The 22,786-nt window shown below is 39.7% G+C and overlaps 1 protein-coding gene across 1 annotated transcript in view; it reads left to right on the plus strand.

The window, feature by feature from the left end:
* si:dkey-237h12.3 (teneurin-3) overlaps window positions 1–22,786 on the plus strand; it is a 284,586-nt gene that overhangs the window by 252,341 nt on the left and 9,459 nt on the right. Inside the window, exons 21-23 of the mRNA XM_036569289.1 lie at window positions 7,732–7,981; window positions 12,455–12,687; window positions 20,449–20,603. Of these exons, the coding sequence (XP_036425182.1) occupies window positions 7,732–7,981; window positions 12,455–12,687; window positions 20,449–20,603 (638 nt within the window). The remainder of the gene's footprint in view (window positions 1–7,731; window positions 7,982–12,454; window positions 12,688–20,448; window positions 20,604–22,786) is intronic.

Raw genomic sequence — 22,786 nt, forward strand, 5'->3', positions numbered from 1 at the left:
TCTTAATCTAACTGGGAAAATAACTCTGCCCCGTTGAACTACTAATGTGTAACTCAGCACATGGTTTCCAATGGCACATTGTTGGAAGTTAATTATCTAAGACTTGTCAGAGGTGAATTAATAAGATTCCTTACAGTTGAGTTTCATTAATTAAGACTATTATGGAGTTGAGCTTTCATCATTTGTAATTTTTTTATTTTAATTATTTTCCTAGGTCAGGGGTCAGCAATATGTGGCTCTTTTACTGGCCTGTTGTGGCTCCAGAGCAGAATTAGATTTTTAGGTAAAAATAAAATAATCCTCCTTTGCAGTAAAATAAAGCTCTGCTGACCAAGTTTTAACACTAAATGGTCTTAAACGCTGGAGTTAACGTTTAACTGCTAATTCAACCTTTAACCCTGAAGGTCAGTGCGCAGACTGCTGGTCACAGCCTCGCCTAGCTAGTAGCTAATGAAAAGGCAAAGAGAAAGATTTAAGATAAACATCAATAATTTGGAGACGAATGGACTTATTTGCATTTATAAGCACTCCAGCTGGTTTCCTGATATGTTTAATCTGCAACAAGAAACTGTCAAACACTAAAAAGTTACGAAGATGAAGCCAGCCTCTCATTCAAATTTTCCCGTTCCACCTTTAATGGTGCCTGCTACACCTACCAGCGATGCGAGAAAAGCGGCTATATCTGAGCTAAAGCTTAAAGCAGAGTAAAGTAAGTCTGCGTTTTTGTTTGTATTATATGGCTACTAGCACATACTGAGACATATTTACAGCCTTGATGGTAAAATGGACATAAAATGTTGTGGCTCCCAAGGTGGTTTGATTTGTGCTTAAAGGACAAAATGGCTCTTCTTAGCATTTGGGTTACCGACCCCCTGAGCTGGAAATACCATCATGTCATAAAATCAAGTGATTTTCTTTCCCTTAAAAGCAGGTCTGTAAGTGAAGTTTGTAGCTTGTGTGACTATACACACTTCAAGCATAATAGAGTTTTTTGTCATTGTATCTACAGAGATAGTTGTGGCAACAAGACATACATACATACATACATCATCTAAACCGCTTATCCTTCTGGGTCATGGTGGGGTGCTGGAGCCTATCCCAGCTGTCATTGGGCAGAAGGCAGGATACACCCTGGACAGGTCGCCAGTCCATCGCAGGGCGGCAACAAGACAACGTACTCCAAATTTATTTTACTCTTTCCTGTGTAGCTTTTCATCTATGCAATGTTTTAGAAATGTTAGCATTGATTATTACTAAGTTTGGATTTATGTTCTTCTTTTGGAAATTTCATTTCCTTTCCTTAGTAATCACCATCATCATCAACATCATCATCATCATTAACCGCGTAGTCCAGATAGGGTCACGGTAGCAGTTGGGAGAGCAGAGAATCCCAGACAACCCTGTGCCCCGCAACTTCCTCCAGCTCATTCCCAGGAACCCCAAGACACTCCCAGGCCAACTTGGAGATATAATCCCTCCAGCCGGTCCTAGGGCAACCCCAGGGTCTTGTCCCAGTAGGCTGTGCCTGGTGCACACCCACCGGGAGGCGTCCAGGGGGCATCCGAATCAGATGCCCGAACCACCTCAACTGGCTCCTCTCAATGCGGAGGAGTAGCGGCTCTACTCCGAGCTCCTCTTGGATGACCAAGAGCCTCACCCTATCAAGTAGAGTGTAGCCCACCACTCTGCGAAGAAAACTCATTTCCGCCGCTTGTATTCGTGATCTCATTCTTTCGGTCATTACCCATAGCTCATGACCATAGGTGAGGGTCGGGATGTAGACTGCCTTATGGCTCAGCTCCCTCTTCACCACTACAGTCCGGTACAGTGACCGCATTACTGGTGCCGCCTGTCCCAGCCTGCGGCCGATCTCATGATCCCTCTTCCTATCACTTGTGAACAAGACCCCGAGATACTTAAACTCCTCCACCTGGGGCAAGTCCTTTCCCCTTACCTGGAGTGGGCATGCCATCCTTTTCCAGGCTAGGACCATGGACTTGGACTTGGAGGTGCTGATCTGCATACCAACCACTTCACACTCAGCTCCAAACCTCTCCAGTGAGCACTGGAGGCATCCGTGCAATCCAGCCAAAAGAACAACATTATCTGCAAATAGCAGAGACGCCACCCTCCGGCCTCCACACATAATGCCCTCCTGACCTTGGCTACGCCTTGACACCCTGAATACCATGAACAGGAGTGGAGACAAGGCACAACCTTGGCAGAGTCCAACACTAACACTGAAAGAGCCTGACTTAATGCTGAGTATATGAACATAGCTCTCACTCCAAAGGGCCCGGAGTAGTAGCCCCGGCACCCCATACTCCCAGAGGACCTCCCACAAGATATGTCGGGGAACACGGTCGTAAGCCTTCTCCAAGTCCACAAAACACATGTAGACTGGGTTGGCAAACTCCCATGCCCCCTCAACAATCTGTGGGAGGGTGAAAAGCTGGTCCATTGTTCCACGACCGGGACGGAATCCACATTGTTCCTCCTCAATCTGAGGTTCAACTGTTGGTCTGCTTTCCAGCACCTTGGCATAGACTTTCCCAGGGAGGCTGAGCAGTGTGATACCCCAATAGTTGGCAGACACCCTCCGGTCCCCTTTCTTAAAAATAGGGACCACCACCCCGGTCTGCCAATCCAAGGGTACTGTTCCCGAGGTCCATGAAATATTGCATGTCAGCAGCGACAGCCCCACAATATCCAGAGACTTAAGCATTTCTGGAGGAATCTCATCCACCCCCGGTGCCTTGCCACTGAATAGCTTGCCACCTACCTCAGTGACCTCCACCAGGGAAATGGAGCTTGACATGCCAGAAGCCTCTGGCCCTGACTCCCATGAGGGAGGCATGTCTCTCGAATTAAGGAGACCAGCCACAGACCAGCAATATCCTCATTTGAAGTCAGAGTTTCTCCACTCCTGCTGAATACAGCTTGGGCAAAGCCACCCCGACCGCTCGTAATCATGTTTCTTCCAAATAGCTTTATGTAACCGTAGTGTAAAATTAGAATACTTTTAAATATAATAATCTGTAAGCTCAATAGTGTTCTTGTAATAGTTACTATTGAAACAGTAATAATGGTTATATATATGAAATTGCATCCTCATTTGCTCTTTTGCTTAAGTTTTAACCACACTCAGAAACCTCTGTGAAGTCATTTTATGACGAAACTTGAGCAGACATGCAAAGAAATTGCGTATTCATTAGATATAGAGCGCGAAAACTCTTTTTCCCACTTTAGCTCCGCCCACCAGAGTATAACTGAGAGACAAGCAAACACATGATCAGATGGAGGGAGAGAAAGAACGACTATGTAACGCCAAAGAAATGACAAGAAGCCCTCTCCCAAAATGCACTTTAAATCTGCAGATATTACATTCTAGTGTATTTTTTCATGTTCATGTCTCAGTATTTTTGATCAGTTTGTTTGTTGTCATTCACTCTGTAATCTTGAAGAAGTGTTGGTAACTGTTAGGCTCACTGCGTTTGCATGTTGAATAGCCTATCCTGGCTGTGTTTTTAAGTTCATTGATGTATTTTGGAAGTTTTATTGACAACGATAGGTCATTGCAAAGTCTGGGGGCATAGGTTAATAATTACGGACAGAAGTAAACAGCGCCAGCAAACCATTACCAAAGCCAGCCTTAGCAGCCTATTGTGAACCTGCAGCCTGATTTCACCAGCCAAGAGCCTGCCTTCCTCACCAGAGGCTGACATAAGCCAGCTGGTAGCCTCGCCCATCAAGGTCCGGTCAGATTCTGTACTCCCGAAGTTCATAAGTTGACCAGTGGACCTCTCTCCAGCCCACACATGCAGGCAACTTCAAGGCTCTAAGGTTACACTCTCACTTCTTTGACTATATGGATCAGTCTCGACTGTGTTACTCTGTCCCCCACTTTTTATCTAAACCTAGGTCAGTTGCTACACTAGTGTTAATATTCTGTTCTGTGTGCTGCTAAAAAACGCCATAAAATAACACCATAAAATAACACCATAAAATAATAATAATATTTCTGAATTTCAGCTAATTACAGTATCTTCATCCGGTAAATCTCTTGCCTCTAGTTTTCTCTGCATACCCATTAGTATTAGTACCTATACATCCTTGTATCAATAAATTGTAAACTATCACTTGTGGTTCTGTTTGTAATTATCACAATTTCATCAATATAAATCACTGTCCACAGGAAAACCCTAACCCACTACATCATGCACTGTAGGGGTGCAGGGGCCAGTGTTTAAATTCCTACGTAGTTGGATTGGTGCTAAATATGACTTGTGGTGGTAATTTGGTGACCAAAAAGGACTTATAAAGCGAAGGTGTTTGCAAATTACATTATGATATGTTCATTATTATATGACAAAAAGTTTAAAAAGTTCATGAAATGACCAAAATATACAATGATGGGTGACCAAATGTTATCCTACTCTACTTTGCATCGTGCCTAAGAACCCTGTTCCTGATGATAAAGCCACAGTAACCACATGGCCTCTCATGACTTATTACTTAAATAAAGCTATATGTCTATGGAAGACATTATTGCATATTTTTAAACTGATGTTTAGCACAAATATGGCTGTATGCATATGTGTTCAGTCACAAGGAACCCTATTTTTTGTATTATATTGTAGAGCTACTTTATTAATACAAATACAGATATTGTTGAGAATTTTCCTCAGACTGTATGTGGGAAACCATATTTTTTACTTTGTATGCTGTGGCTTTACAGTTAATCCTTCAGTTAATATTTCTACTTAAAGTCTTTAACTTTAAATATATCTGGATTAGTTGGGATATTGGGATTCACCTGGCAGCTGATTGATTAGTATCTCCAGGGCTACTTGTTAAACAAATCCATGTTCTCATGTAAGGAATGTTTACTTTGGGCCTTTTTCTTCATCTGCACACAATTTGTGACCACTTTGTGAATTCCTTTCCTCCTACACGCAGAGCTGTGCCATAGTACCACACACACAAACCAAATTATGGTTCTTCAATGGTTCTTTATTAAATAAAATAAAAAAAAAAGTTATATAGAACCATGAACACTAAAAGAACTCTTTGCATGATTAAAAGGTTCTTTGCTACATGAAAGTGTTCTTCAGATTGATGGACAATGTGCTGTAAATGGTTCTGTATACAACCCTTTTGAAAAGGGTTCTATATAGCACCAAAAGGGCTTCTTCTGTTGTTACAAGCTTGACATCATGGCAGTAGATGAAGCTTTATTGGTGCTATCTAGGACCCTATACAGCTCATTCGTATTTAAGCTGAAGAACCGTTCATTATGCAAAGAACCCTTTAATCATGCGAAAGGTTATTTGAGTGTTCATGGTTCTGTATTGAACTGTTTTCTTTACTAAAGAACCCTTAAAGAATAATTAGTTTTAAGTGTGTTTAGAAAGTCTCAGGCTGTGCATGAGTTTGTCAGTAGGGGAAAAATTCAAATTTGACATTTTTTTAATTGATTCTGAATATTTCAAAAGAGAGAAGCACTGTGCATCTCAGAAATAGTTGTTTTTATAGTTGGACCTAATAAAGTGGCCCATCTTTATTTTATTTTGTTAGTAGTATTTCCAGTAATGAGCAAGTCTCAAGCTGAATTTTCTTGCACTTGTTCCTGGCCCGCCGCCAGCTTTAGCTCACGGCGGCGGACTCTCGCCTCATTTAAACACTGAGCAAAATCCCAGGGAACGGGAAGGCGCTCGATTCTGCAAGTCAAGCGCAATCAACAGGAGATGACAGACTGCCTAATGAGGCTCAGCTGGAACACGCGAGTTATGACCAAACATTTCCAGCTGTACAGACTCAGAGCTTGTTGCTACAGTCACTTAGCCCAGTTAAAGATTGGGAGCGCCAGGTCTCAGCCAGCCAGTCGGTTAGTTACGTGAGCGGGACGGCTGCCGGCCAGCCAATCGGAGAGCAGCTCAGTGCGATGTCATTGATCTGATTAATAGAGTGGAGCGAATGGAGGAACTCTAACATGTTGCTGGCTGTGAATAATTGATGGCCCTGGGCATGCCACTTCCCTTTGAAGTTCCTCTTTGAAGCCAACCCCAAAAAGAAACAAGTTAAAATTTCACAGGTCTGAAATATTTATCTGTAATGACCCGAGCTCTTCACACGCTCTCGGACTGAAAGTGGCGTTAAAGTGAATGGAGATGATCAAACGTGTTCTCTTGGACGGTGGACCTTGATCCCGTCTGCTTCAGAAGAATGTTTTAGCAAAGCAGACTTTATGCAGTACGTGCAGAATCTCCAGGAAATCACACTTTCAGGACACGAGTATGCATTAAATCTGTGATACTTGGATGAGACCAAAGTGTTCCGCAGCACAGACGCCTCTCGGGCGAGCATCAGGTGTGTTGTGTGGCCTGAGGACAAATACGATGCTGCTGCACGTTTGGGACAGCTTTATTATTTTGTTTCACCGAGACCTGACTCTGCTGAACAAAATAAAACGTTGATGAAAATAGCCACAGTACCTCTCAGCCCCTGTTGACCATGAAACTTTTTTTGTTTTTTTTTCATAGAAGGGGCCAGGCATTCAGTACTTTACAGTACAGTACTTTTTTAAATATGATATAAAATAATTTGTGTGGCTGCCTGTAGAAAACTTTTTGACCTTTTGACCTTTCTTAAATAAATGTTACTTTTTGAATTTTTAAAATCTCTTTTAAAAAATAAAGTTAGGACATTATTAAAATTGGCCTTGTCTGAAAATCCCAAACTGAGAAAATTGCACTTAAAAATTTAACAGCATTCCGGATTTTGTTTATCGCAACTAAGTAATTCAGGACATTTAAAATTGATGTTTTATTGTGTTTATAAACTATTTCAGAACCAAGTGACATTGTCCAATGCAATCATACATGTATTTATCTGTATAATCAATAATTATATATTTATAATTATATATAATTTTTTTATTCTTTTACAGTGAAAGTGTAAGAAAAGCGATAGCAAGGTAGATGCTAAAAGGGTACTCTGTTAACAGGCACTTACCTCGCCTATGTAGGTTACTTTAAACAGTAAAAACATTCTCAAAAGTTCCCAAAGAAGTGTCAGCGTCTCTCCTTCTGCTTAACAAAGACTTTTTATGTCAATTTGTTTTGGTAAACAAATCAATCATGAACAAGCAGAGATCATGTAAGGGTTTTTGAGTGATGCACAGCAATAAAAATTATTGGCTGAAGCTGAAAAGTCTGTAGTGGAGAAGTTATTGGATGTTGTATCTCCTCTTCATGCTCAATATGAACAGAGATTATAAATATTGTGTTTAATGTTCCTTTTAGAAACCGTGAAACAGTTGGCCAATATTCTCACTATTGATCGGCTGCTGCTCAAACTGTTTGAACGCATCTGCCTTTTTAATCACTATTTTCTATTTTCATTAACATTAAAATTATTTGTGAAGTCTGAGATTTTGACATGTTGTTGTGAACCTATTTAATCTGGTTTTTTGGTCTAAATTTTTCAGCTGCTTTTCTCTTTTCTGTGGATGGACCATTTTTGTAAATGAGATGTGTGAGTGTGAAGACAATTTAAAAGGTTCCATACTAATTCAAGACTAGATATGTCCTCTAGCTGAACATCCAAGCCAAGAAACCTTTAGGAACCTTTTTAATTAACCAACCTATGTCAATCCCACGGTGCACTTCTGCTGCTGCTCCCAGCTGTTGAACAGACTTGAGCAGACTTGTGATGTGTCTTGTCTCTTAGGGATCCTGTATAAAGGCAATGGAGAAAATGTGTTCATATCCCAGCTTCCTCCGGTCATCAGCACCATCATGGGAAATGGCCGGCGCAGGAGCATCTCGTGCCCCAGCTGTAATGCCCAGGCCGAGGGCAACAAGCTGCTGGCCCCCGTTGCCTTGGCCTGGGGCCGAGACGGCAGCCTGTATGTAGGAGACTTCAACTACATCAGACGCATTTATCCATCAGGCAATGTTAGCAGTGTCATGGAGCTCAGGTGAGTGTGCAGCAGAGGGAGGGATGGATGGATGGATGGATGGATGAATGGTTTCATGGATTGATTGGTGGGTTGATTTATGAATGGATATGTGGCTCTGGCCTGGGACAGACAGCAGCCTATATGTATGAAACTTCACATGTAGGATTACATCAGATGTATCTAAATGACAGGCAGTGTTAGCAGCATCATGGAGCTCAGGTCATGGTGCAGCAGATGCATAGAGGTAGAGAGGAATGGATAGGAAGGCATGAGGGAGACATCATCATGAGGGCATTATTTCATCACTAATTTAGCAGTGTTATGGGTAGATGCATGGATTTATTAATAGGTTAATGGATAGATAGATGAATGGATGACTTCATGGATGGATAAATGATTGCTGAATTGATGGATGGATAGATCGGTGAATACTGGTTGGATGGATGGATGGAGGGATGGGTTAATTGGTTAACAGAGAGGGGGATGAATTGACAGATGGATATAGATGGATATAGAATGGATATAGAGATGGATTGATGGATTGATGGATGGACTGAAAGATGAATGGGAAGATGAACGGATGGATGGATGGATGGACAGATGATGGATGTGCTGATGTTTTTTTTAGGAATGAGTAGATAGGATTAGATAGATGCTGGATTGATCAATGGATTGATAAAAGAAAGGATGGATAGGTCAACTCATGGACAGATGGATGAATAGATTCTTGGATTGATGGATGGATGGATGGATGAATGATGATGGATTGATGAGTGAATGACAGGATGGATTGATTGATGAATACAGGTGAATGTTTGGTGAATAGATTGATGGATCTGTGAATGGATGGATGGATAGATGAACACATGAGTGGGTGGATGAATGGATAAATTGATTGATGGATGGATTGACAGATAAATGGGAGGATGTATGGATAGATGGACAGACGATAGATGTACTGATGGATTCATGGATTGATGGATGGACTGAAAGATGAATGGGAAGATGGATGGATGGATGGATGGATGGATGGATGGATGGATGGACAGATGATGGATGTACTGATGTAATTATGAATGGACATGGATGCTGGATTGATCAATGGATTGATAATAGAAAGGATGGATAGGTCAACTCATGGATGGATGGATGAATAGATTCTTGGATTGATGGATGATGGGTTAATGGATGGGTGGATGGATGGATTGATGGATGAAGTGATAGATGGATTGACGAACGAATGACAGGATGGATTGATTGATGGACACAGATGGATGGTAGGTGAATAAACTGATGGATGGATAAATGGATTCATTCATTCATGAATCAATAGATAGATGGATGAAAATGTGGATGATCAACGGATTGATGCATCTGTGAGTGGATGAATGGATAGATGAACACATGAATGGGGGGAAGATGGATTAATTGATGGATGGATGGATGGATGGATGAATGGATCAACAAGAGCCTAGATGGATTTATAGATGGATAGTTTTAGGATTAATGGATGAAGAGTGTGGACACTAATACATTTAGCGCTCCTAGAAATGAGATAAGAGATTCATCATTGGAAAGATATTTGGGTTTGAATGAAAGACCAGAAAACATGCCACAGGTTCTCTTTGTCCAGGTTATACGTTTATCATGTTCTGCACAGGGTTCCTAGAATACAGTCAAACTGTCCAGTAATTGACCTCAACTGTGTCTCCTCGATTTCTATCTATTTGCTCTTCCTTTGTAGTCATTACCTGTTCAGCCAATCTCTTGTACATGTAGTCGTGAAAGCAAAGTTGTTCGATTTAGCACAGTAGCACACAGAAGGCTGGAGCTTCAGAGAGACTGTGAAGAATGAAGCATAATGCATAAAGAAGAGGGATAGTAGTAAAAGGGTGCATGAATGGATCCGATGATTGAGTGGATGGGTGTACTGTCAAATTGATTAATGAATGTTATAAACAATAAGCCTGTCCTTGTGTGCTCTGAGGACACTTTTTCTTCTTTGTCTCTTATGTTTATACGCTGTCGATATTCTCCCTTTTGATGCATGAAGAAATAAAGATTTCAGACACAGGTAAGTGATTCTTTGCTCGTAAGGTTTCAACTTAGATGGCACTGATCTAGCACTAGAAATGATGATTCTCAATAAATAATGTCTTGTGGGATGTAGATATTGCACTTAACATCTGTCATAGAATAGCTTAGTCACATTAATACCCTAATGTGAACAACCACCATCTGTTGAAAGATATATAAGCATACAAGTGTTTGTTTATATATAAACATTAATTTTTTATATTATTTATTTTGTGTGTTTGTTCTATTTTCTGTCTTGCCAAGAGCACATTCCAGAGCAAATGTGGAAAATACTTGGCTAAAAAAATGATTCTGATAATCAATTCTGAATGATCATATGGTCAAACAACACGTGGAACTTGGGCAGTTTGCTTCAAGATAGCAATCAGACAGTAGAAGGTGACTTCAGGTCATGTGGCTCAAAATAGACAACCGATTGCCCTCCTGCTGTGTCTTAGTTCATGCTGCTCTAGCACCACATTCTGGTTCTTCAGCTGAAGCAGATCCCAGGATTTATTTGGATCTCTTCTACTTTTCAGCTCAGATAGAAAATGCTGCAGGTTATGGATTAATCTGCAATATGTGAACATGCCCTTATAAACATTCTTTAATAATAGTCCACAAAAGTCTTTATCTGTTTCCTGAGGAGAAGGTCGCTGATGGACACATTGTCCTGCATTCCAAATCTTCACTTGTGGTCATTAGATGCTAATGGCATTCAGGGAGGAGCTGCGCTAACTCGCTCAGAGACGAGCACACTGATGGGTTTAATGAATGCAAATAAGCATGGCCTGATGAAATGCCATCAGCTGTTGACAGTCATTAAGATCTGCATATCACAGCTCCATTTCTGAGAGCCTTCGCATGGGAGTCAAGACGACTGAAATGATTTGGCAGTCTTCAAGGCGTCATCACTGCCTCCTCGAATGTGTTCCAGTCACATCTGATTTATTTCCCCTTCACACATTTCCCTCCTCCTCGTCTGTCTCACTGTTTTAAAACACTAGGAAAAAAGCAGACGGTGAATGTGTGAACTTTCTAGCAACATTAATATTCTCATCACCGTGTTATTTCGCCTGCCATTTCCAATCACACTGTCAAACTTCTCATTTCTGAAATGCAGTTTCAGCTTGACCACACGATAGAGATTCAATCAGGCCTAAAATATTGAACTGGACCCGAATGTAGCCTGAGAATATTTTCTGCCTGAAACAATGCACAGCAGTTAGAATAGAATCCAGGCTCGAATGTAACCTGTCAAAAATCCATCTGAACCTGACTGAAGCCTAACAAAGTTGTTTGAACTGAATGTAACCAACAAAATTCTGTCTGAACTTGACTGAAGCAGATGAAATTCTGTCTGAACTCAACTGTAGCTCCACAAAATTCTGTCTGAACCCAACTGTAGCTGACAAAATTCTGTCTTAATTTGACTGTAGTCGACAAAATTCTGTCTGAGCTCGACTGTAGCCAACAGAATTCTTTCTGAACCCAACTGTAGCAGAAAAACTTGTCTGAACCCGACTGTAGCTGACAAACTTCTGTCTGAACCCGACTGTAGCTGACAAAATTCCGTCTGTACCCGACTGTAGCTGACAAATGTCTGTCTGAACCCAACTGTAGCTGACAAACTTCTGTCTGATCCCCAACTGTAGCTGACAAACTTCTGTCTGATCCCCGACTGTAGCTGACAAAATTCCATCTGTACCCGACTGTAGCTGACAAAATTCTGTCTGAAACCGACTGTAGCCAACAGAATTCTTTCTGAAACCTGACTATAGCAGACAAAATTCTGTCTGAACTCACCTAGAGCTCCACAAAATTCTGTCTGAACTTGACTGTAGACAAAATGTTGTCTGAACTGTAGCCAACAAAATTCTGTATGAATTTGACTGTAGCCAACAAAATTGTCTAAACCTGACTGTAGCAGACAAAATTCAGTCTAAATCTGACTGTAGCCTTGCAAAATTCTGTCTGAACTCGTCTGTAGCTCCACAAAATTCTGTCTAAACCGGCTATAGCCAACAAAATTCTGTCTGAACCCAAATGTAGCCCAACATAATTGTCAGTAACAATCTGAAACTTGATAAAATTCTGTCTGAACCTGACTATTACCCCCAAGAAATGATCTGAACCAGAGTAGCCTAATACAGTTCTGTCCCGGCCTGACTCTTGCTGACAAAATTTCTGCAAAAAATTCAGAACTGTTACCCAACAACCAAAACTCAACCATCAACATGACAGTGAAAGTTACCCTGTTACCAAATACCATATTTCATAAATATGGAGAGAGTCAGGATATGAGAAGCTCCACTTCTAAACCTGACCTGATTATTAGAGAAATGATAGTTTTCGCTCTGCCACACACAACACTGGAAAAAAAGTCTCACAGTTCTCCCTCCTTCACTCCTGCAGTAATAACCCAGCTCATCGGTACTACCTAACCACGGATCCTGTAACTGGACAGTTGTACGTGTCAGACACCAACTCCAGGCGGATCTACCGGCCACGGGTCCTTTCAACTAACGCAGAGCCCCAGCAAAATGTGGAGATTGTGGCAGGAACAGGAGACCACTGCCTGCCTTTTGATGAGACTCAATGTGGGGACGGAGGTCCAGCTACAGAAGCCCTACTGACAGGACCCAAAGGTACAACATTAACCGGACCGTACAGAGTCCAAAACTAAAGCACTGACCACACCTCACTCACAGACAAGAATTTAACTGTTCATTTAATACCAGCAGATACAGAAATGGACCAGTGCTAGCATAGATGCTTATAATGATAGGGTTACCTACCTAGCTAACTAATGTGCTTTTACAAAGTGATGAAAACAAAAATTAGCAATGGACACACAAACTTACCGTTCCATTCCATTTTGGTGCAAATGGTACTTGGCCGCTTTGGCTACATTCACATTACCATGCTGAAATGGCACAAATCTGATTTTTTGCCTTAATGTGACACAGATCTGATGCTTTTAGAGCAATGTGGACACACAAATCCAAGCTGAGCCGCATTCATACATGGTCCTAGATCGGATAAGTGTCAAATTCATGGCCATTCGACTTTAATGAGAATGCTCAGATCTGGATTCATGCCTTTTTTTTGCATTATCATTCAGTGTTACCATAGCAGCAGCGCTGCTATTCTGAAGTTAGTGCCAGTAAACGACGGAAAAGCATCACATCTCACTCTTTTTCATCTTCGTTTCGCTCTAATAATGAGCAGCTGAGGGCTGTTCAGAGCTAATTATATTCACAGCAAAGGCCTCCTCTGCTGGTTAGTTTGCTGTTCATAACGCATGTGATTCATTCGTTCACGAAGTTATTAATTATGATGTGCGTATGCGGGTCACTTCAGGATGCCAGTCTGCACACATTAATAACAGATTGGAGTCACTTACCTAAACTAGTGTGAACTATCATGTTAGAGAGATTTGATCTCAGCAAAATTCTGATTCGAGTAATGAGGCTTATAATGTGAAAATAGCATTTATCCTCACCTGGAAGAATAAAGAATTCTCTAAATTGTGTCTGAATACTTCAGCTGCAAGTGGTACCAAAGACAGAAATTCCAACTCAAGATAGAATCAACTTAAGTTCAAGTTAACAAGCATTAACTTTCCGCTGCCCTTTGAAGATATTATGCAAAACAACAAAAGAACCATGAAGTTTCCCAATAGATGTGTCTGCTTTCTTTCTAGCCTAGAATTGGGGAACAAAATCACCTTTTCTCAGCCATCCTTTCAGTCCCCACTACCCCCACTACCCCAGCCAACCCCCACTCCCCCAGCAGATTACACATCTGCTCAAAGACCCTAAAAATAGAAAACCGCTGACACATTTTGCTAATAGACTCCCATAAGGTATGAATGTGTCAGACCTTACAGGCTCCCGTTGACCCTGACCTCATATCACTAACAGGATTCAAAGGTACTACAGTACTAACTGAGCCTTAAAGAGTCCAAAGCACTGACCACTAATGGCCCTCCTGTCCTAATAGACCATTGCACATCAAAAATTGGCAATAACAAGCTTTACAGCTGTTGAAAGTTGAAACCTGGTTAGATCTTGCCATTTTGTTCACAGAAACAGCTGCGAACAGCTGCTAAAAGTTCTACCCTGGGAATAACGCCACACAATTTATCTCCTTGTTGTGATGTCTTTCAGGTTTTTAAAGCACTTTTGGGCCCAAAGAGTTTCAATATAAGCTTTTAACAATATTCTGAGAAAAGAAAATGAAGAATCATTATTTAGGCAATGCAGGGCCCTAGGGCACTTACCTCACCTTGCTAACAGAGCCCAGAGGTGTGGTACTGAAACCCTGAAGTTAAAGCACTGACCTCATCTTTCTCTAAAGCCCTGTACAACACAATACTGCAATAATTTCCCAATAATGTAATAACCCCAAATTTGTAATAAACATTTGCACTTAACTTTGTCAAAAATGTAATAAAATCCAGCAATGTAATAACCTGCCCAAAAAATGTAATATAATGTTTTAACTGATCATGTAATAAAACTTATAATGCCTTATTACATTATAGGGAATTTTCCCACATTTTTAGGTTGACAGTATGTAATGTCTTATTGCTTTATTGGAAATGGAAGTTTTTTGTGAGATCATCATTATTGCTCAGATATGTTTTCAAAGTGGATGATGTAATAGGATTTGGGAGCAGTTACCAGAGGTCTCCTACGGTGCTTCTGTACTGTACATGGGAATCAATGAGAGGAGCATAAGAGTGTGTTTTTCTTTCAGAAGAAGTTCCACTTTTAAGACTTCTTGTAAGACAGACAGCTTAATATAATTATTATTAATATAACAAGCCTAAATATCAGATGAAAGAAATTATATTTATGGTTAAAAAAAAAAACAGTAAATCAGTCAAATTTGTTAGTCCTGAAAGGGTAATAAATTCCTAATAATGTAATAAAGTGTTAAAAGTCTAATTACATTATTAGATAAGACATTTGTATTGCATTGTTGAGCTTTATCACATTTTTGACCAAGTTAAATGCAAAATCTTATTACATTTTTGGCCATTATTACGTTTTTTGTGAAATAATTACATTATTGGGTTCTACAAGTTTTAAAATGTGAAATGTGTGGAGGAGATCAGATCTTGCAGAACCCAAAATGAACACATTGATCAGACACATTGTTTAAATTATGGAGTGAACTTATCTCTCATGAAAGAGACCTGAGCTCCCTTAAAAGCAGTCCAGTCTGACATTTGATAATGTCATGGCTTGTTTGACTGCTTTCTGAAGGGATCTGTAGGCCTTCATGTGCTGTGTTTGATCAGACTGGCTGTTTTGACTGGACTCATCTTGTGAGGAGTGAGTTTGCCAGTGTTAGAGTACATATGAGACAATCTGGTAGAGAGATAATGCTGTATTGTTATGTTGGGTGTATCAGTTTGTCAGTTTTAGTGCATGCAGCAAACTAAACAACATATCTGTCAGTATGCTGTTTGATCTTTAGAAGCGCTAAATGAGTTTTCAAGAGCTAAAATATGAAAGCAGCACCAACTCCTCCACGGCTAATTGTGTCATAAATTTCAGGTGCAGCTTACAATATAAAACAGCACATTATGGTGTGAGACTTTGTGTACTTGAATGCTATAACAAACACACATATTAGGATATAGCTTCTTGCAGCATTTCCAGGTACTTTGTATCGCTTTGGCTTCCACCATTTGCACCTTTTTGTAAGTTGCTTGAATAAGAGTGTCTGCCAAATGACTACATGTAAATGAAAGGGTATAAAAGGCCAAATCTGCATATGCCTTGAAGAAAAAGTCAGCGGAATTTCCAACACTGCTTAAACACATCAACTGTAACATCCTGTCTTGGCCTGTCCTTGTCTTTCTCTGTTTCAGCCTTGTTGTCTTGTTTCATGTGCTTTTGTTGTTGTTTACGTCTTTGTCACCTCCCTGGTCCTGCATTCTTGTTATCTGTCTCACCTGTCTGTTGTCTGTAGCGTCACCCTCTCATTAGTCCCAGGTGTTTCTAGTCTGTTCTATGTGTATTTATACTCAAGCTTATGTGCTTTGTGTTTGCTTGGTGTTCTTGCTTGTTCTCTCATATCTTTCATTTGTTTTCTAGTTTTCTTCAGGTCCGTCTGTCTTTAGTTTTCTTTATGTTTCAGCATTTGTTCAGTAGTGTTCGGTCTTTGTTTTGTCACCTTTGTGTCATGGATTTTTGGATTTTTTGCACTTTCATCCTGCCTCTTCATCTCTCCCAACGTTACATCAACCTTGTGTCTTTTCTTAACATTTGTTAATGCAAATATTAAAAGTGAAAGGTTTGCTTTTTAAAACTTCGGTTCACTCATCATGAAATCCAGACACTGTAATGAGCAGCTGGGCTTTTTAAATAGTGGACAAAAATAAAAAAAAACTGAAAGCCAAGAAAGAAATGGATTTTTATTTTCTTGTAACTACCCAGACTTTACTCTAAGGACCCAAAGCAACAGTACTGACCACACCTTACTCACAAAGCTGAATGAAGTACGACTGACCATAGCTTGAGATCGGCCTGACTGGCCCATAACTGAGAAGTATTCTAACTCAGAAAAGAAGAGGATTCCCCACACTGAGTCAGTGAACTGTGCCAGACGTAACAATTATGGATAGCACAAAAATAGATCAAATGCAACACATGAAATTCTCATCGCAGAGCGGCCCTGCTAGAGTGGTCGTTTCAGCGTTAGTTAAGTTTTGATCAGATGAATTCTTGATGAATTCTTTGATATGGACACACTCCAAATTCCCTTTTAGGCAGATGAAAGAGCATACTGAAACCCCAGGCTTTAACATGCTGTTATATAACTGTACGTCAAAGGAGTTTCTGAATTTTCGAAGTCTGAGACCGGAAATGCTGACAAATTATTATTAAAGTTTTCTTGAGGAGACAGTTGTTTACTTATTCTAAACAACTAGAGAACTAGGGCTTACTGTAAATTCAAATTAATCATTTATGCCGATAACCACAGAGTAGTTAAGCCTATCCAGCAAAAACCGTATATTAACCATTCCACCAGCCAAACTATGCTTTATTTACATTTTGGCAATACATGACATTAAACAAGGCCAAACCATCCTTGTATGATTTTTTACAAAGAATATCACATATGTAGTACATTACTAGCCTGGAATTTTCCTATTGTAGTATACTGAAGGTCTATATAAATAGCAATAATACCAAAATCACTGGTCTCGTTTTTACAACCCCATTTCCAAAAAAGTTGGGATGCTATGCAAAATGTAAATAAATACAAAATGCAATGATGTGCAAATCATTTAAACCCTATATTTCATTAAAAATAGTACAAAGACAACATATCAAATGTTGAAACTGAGAAATTTTATTGTTTATTGAAAAATACACTGATCAGGCATAACATTATGACCACTTATGATCCTTGTTTCTACGCTCATTGTCCATTTTATCAGCTCCACTTACTGTATAGGTGCACTTTGTAGTTCTACAATTACAGACTGTAGTCCATCTGTTTCTCTGCATACTTTGTTAGCCCCCTTTTACCCTGTTCTTCAGTGGTCAGCATCCCCATGGACCCTCACAGAGCAGGTACTATTTGGGTGGTGGATCATTCTCAGCACTGCAGTGACACTGACGTGGTGGTGGTGCGTTAGTGTGTGTTGGTACGGGTGGATCAGACACAGCACTGCTTTTGGTGTTTTTAAACACTGTGTCCACTCACTGTCCACTCTATTAGACACTCCTACCTTGTCAGTCCACCTTGTAGATATAAAGTCAGAGACGATAGTTCATCTGCTGCTGCACAGTTTGTGTTGGTCATCCTCTAGTCCTTCATTAGTGGTCACAGGACGCTGCCCACAGGACGCTGTTGGCTGGATATTTTTGGTTGGTGGACTATTCTCAGTCCAACAGTGACACTGAGGTGTTTAAATACTCCAGCAGCACTGTAGAGGAAATCACTGCATGGGCTCAGAAAAACACTGTCTAAAAAAACAGTTCATCACTGCTTCCATAAATGTTAAAAAGTTAAAACTCTGAAACCAAAGAAGAAACTGTACATAAACAGGATCTAGAAATGCTGCCACCTTCTCTGGGCCCGAGCTTATTTAAAATGGACTGAGGCGAAGTGGAAAAGTGTCCTGTGATCTGAAGAATCAGCATTTGAAATTTTTTTTTGGAAATCATCCACACCGTGTCTTCCGGGCTAAAGACCACTCAGCTTGTTATCAGTGCACAGTTTGAAAGCCAGTATTCATGATCTTATGGGGGTGCATTAGTGCACAAGGCATGGGTGACATGCACGTCTGTGAAGGCACCATTATTGCTGAATGATATATACAAGTTTTGGCAACATATGCTACCATTCAGATGATGTCTTTTTTAGGGAAAGCCTTGCTTATTTCAGCAAGACAATGCCAAACCACATTCTGCATGTGATACAACAGCATTGCTCCATATTAAAAGAGTCTGGGTGCTAAACTGACCTGCCTGCAGTCCAGACCTGTCACCCACTGATAACATTTGGAGGGTTATGAAATGAAAAATACAATAAATTGAAATCCAGTGTCAAACAAGAATGGGAAAAACTACAGTAATTGGACTCCTCAGTTTCCAAATACTGACAACACAGAGTGTGATGAAACACAGTGGTAAACATGCCCCTCCCCAACTTTTTTGAATGTGTTGTTGGCATCGTTTTCAAAATGGGCATGTTTTTCAAAAAACAAATCTAATTTCTTAATTTGCACATTATTGCATTTACATTTTGCATAGCATCCCAGCTTTTTTGGAAATGGGGTTGTATATTTAGTTGAAGTTCCACAACTTTATGTCAAAAAGAAGCAAAAACAGTTAGCTAGGCTTTAGAAGCTAATTTAGCCTGAACTCAGTATTTATTTATGATAGCTTGTAGTGTGAAAAATTCAGAAACCATCCTTTCATTTATTTAATTTCAGGTCAAAACAGCCATTAAGTACAAGTTAATTTTTTTCTGTCAGAAAAAAAGCAAACAGAAATATTTAACAGAGTATTACCTTCAGGCTTCAATAACTGAATATTGTCACTTCTGACGTAAATCTTTGGTCTTGCCATGGAAGAGAATCTGGAAACCGGAGTTTGCAGAAACGATGGTTTTATTAAACAAAAAAACAAAGCAAAAAAAAATGCTTTGTCCAATTTTGCTTCAAACCCAGTCTAAAGACCAGTTAAAGACCAGAGTGTTTAGTGTGTCCACTCTACCTTTATTACAGCTTCCATTCTTTTCAGGAGACTCACTTTTGGTTTCTCAAAGAAATCTGCAGACACACCTCCGAAGTTCAGTCTTAGAAGCTGGTTTGAAATTTGGTTTGTATCTATCACAAACAAAGTAATCCCAATAACAATGTAGACTTATCAGTTCACGAAGTTTTACTTACTCTAGTTTTGGTGTTCAAGTGTAAATGTTCTTGTCTGTCTCCTTTTCTCAGTGAGGCTTCTTGACAGCTACACATCCTTTCAGACCCATAGTGCTGAGTCGTCTTCTCACAGTGGAAGGATGGACAGAAACACCTGTGGATGTTTTCAGATCTGAAGCAGCTTGATTTTCTCCTCTCTCTCAAAGATGAAAGCTTTAAGTGCTGTAGCTTTTAGTCATATTTTTCATTTTTCAGCTGTTAGTCATTCTCTTCCATCTGGTCTCCTCAAAAATATCTACTGAAAAATTCATAATTTGTACTTAATGGCTGTTTTGACAGGAAATTAAATGAATGAAAGATAGGCTCTGACTTTTGCACAGTACTGCGTATGAATGTACATGATGGTGGAGACATGATTCAGAAACAGCCTCTGAGGTGGCATTGGCTTTTATCCTACAGAACTTCATGACATATTGATTTTTTCAAATGCTGCAAAAGCACACAGAATTTTAAAACAGGCCGGCCGACGGGTGTCCATAGGCAGCATGAGGGATGCAGGTGCATTAGTGCACTTTGCTCAGGTGGGGACAGACATTTTTGCCACAGCATCACTTCACTCCCATCACGTACACGTTTAACAAGGAACGGTCACCATAGCAACCTCCGCATTCATAATTGTTGGTTTAATAAAGAGTTTAATGTTTTCTCGTGCTCAGTTTTTCGTGAGATGTCCTGCCCAAAGATAGAAAGAGTGATAAAACTGGAAGAGACATGTAGAGATGGTCTGATACATCCTACTGCACTTTTTCCTTGAGCAATAATTCAGCAGCGGAGGGCAGGATGTGAATAATTGAGCGTGATGCTTTCTGCAGTGACCTGAATAATTTGAAGCCAAACACGACACATGTAGCCGCCTCCCATGCGCCCGCCCCCTCCCCTTCATGGCAGGCTGAGAGCACAGCTGTCTGACCTGTGTGTCTCTTTCTATCCTCTCTGCTCTTTACAGGGATCGCTGTGGATAAGAATGGCCTGATTTACTTCGTGGATGGCACTGTGATCCGCAAAGTGGATCAGAACGGCATCATTTCAACTTTGCTGGGGTCAAATGACCTTGCCTCAGCCAGACCACTCAACTGTGATGCAGTAATGGACATCCAAGAGGTACAAATGTGGGGAGGGAAAAGGTCTTTAAACAATTATTAGTCCATGAACAACCTCAATAAACACTCATATACACTAGAATAGGAGATCTTAGTCCATAAACAACTTCAATAAACACTCATGTGCACTAGAATTGGAGATATCAGTCCATAAACAACTTCAATAAACACTCATATGCACTAGAATATGAGATATTAGTCCATAAAAAACTTCAATAAACACTTATATGCACTAGAATAGGAGATATTAGTCCATAAACCACCTTTATAAATACTCCTGTACACAAGAATAGGAGATTTTAGTCCATAAACAACTTAAATAAAACACTCATATACACAAGAATAGGAGATATTAGTCTATTAACAACCTCAGTAAACATTTCTATACACTAAAATATGAGATATTAGCCCATAAACAACCTCAGTAAACACTTCTATACATTAGAATAGGAGATATTAGTCCATTAACAACTTCAATAAACATTCATATGCAATAGAATAGGAAATATTAGTCCATAAACAGACTCAATAAACTCTCCTATACACTAGAATAGGAGGTATTAGACCATAAACAACTTCAAAAAACACTCATGTGCACTAGAATAGGAGATAACGGTCCATTAACAACTTCAGCAAACACTTCTGTACACTAGAATAGGAGATATTAGTCCATAAACAACTTTAATAAACACGCCTATATGCTAGAATAGGAGATATTAGTCCACAAATAACCTCAATAAACACTCCTTAAGTCTACATCTCATACAAGTAAATTCAGCCCGTTGGCAGGATTGATGGGGTTAAAGTGCTTCTGTGGCAGAGGGTCTCCCTGAATGTTATGCAACACAAGCTTGCACATGTTTGTCCACAGAGCAAAGCCGAAGAGTAAATATACCTCAGCTGGTCTCATCCACTTAATAAAAACAGCAAATTTACACAGGTTCCCTTTGACTGATTTGCTGTCCAGAAAAAGGATAATTGGTTTTCACCTTTAGAAGTTTAGAGTTACGACTGTCATTTAGCTGCAACAGTAAGTATAAATAAACACAAGCATATGATGAATGAGATTTTCAGTCGACAGGTTTGAATCTGCACCTCCCAGTTCTGAGAAAAACATCAGGCATCTTATGCTAATTGGTGGGGTTTAAGCGCCAGTGCAAAAAAGAAACAAGCTTCAGACACAAAACACGTGCTAGCTAATTGATTATATTCAAGGTAATAGGGTAAAGTGTAAATCTGATTTACAGGTTGAAGGTAAGGTCAAAATTCAGATGTTTTTTTTTTTCATGTTTACCTTTTAGGTTGAGGTCAAGGTCAGGGTTAGAGTGTGTGATAAGTTTAGGGGTAAAGAAAGGTTTCATAACCATAACCATGCTTTTGTTTTTGTTAGCGGTATCTGCAGCTTCCAATCCATATTAAAATCCTTATTTATTAACCAAGTACATGGAATTTCACTTGGTCAACATATAACTATGTATATATATAACACTTGAGCACGTTATTTAAAACTATCTTTCCGGCAATAAGTTTGTTTCTGCCATTAAAAACACTACGGTTGTATGCCAGAGTTTAGGTGTCCGTACTTGACACATCCTCTATAGAGAACACACTTCTGCACATTTTAATGCATATTTACTGTTTATTTACTGAATTTAACATAGTTGGGAAAAAAATATGTTAAATTCAAATAAGTGTAAAATGTGACCTGTGCAAAAGTTATGGCACATTTTATATTTCACATGTTCGTATTTTTGTTTGCAGCAAATATATATATATATATAAATGTGCACTAAAATGCATAATAAGTTCTCTGTAGAGGGCAATTTAACTTCTTTTCACTTACAAGATCGACAAAGCATTGCATTTGGTGTTCAAACATTTGCATATAACTGTAAATCATTAGAGTACTTACACAACTACAGTGAAAAGTAAGTGAAGAGTTTCATGTTTTCAGAAAAGTAGTGGTTGTCTTGTGCTAGTTTAAAGAACAAAATTCCAGATTTGTGCTGGACACCTCCAGACATCACATTATTAAATTCCATCAGCAGCTCCTGATTTAACATAATGAAGTATTGATTAGATAAAGATGGTATTGGATGATAACTACAAATAATACTTGAGGAGAGGGCAGGAAATGGCTGAACAAACACACTGGCTCCTTTTTGTACTATTGTTATTTGAATT

The sequence above is a fragment of the Colossoma macropomum genome, unplaced genomic scaffold (assembly GCF_904425465.1).
Source record: "Colossoma macropomum unplaced genomic scaffold, Colossoma_macropomum, whole genome shotgun sequence".
NCBI classification, from domain to species: Eukaryota; Metazoa; Chordata; class Actinopteri; order Characiformes; family Serrasalmidae; genus Colossoma; species Colossoma macropomum.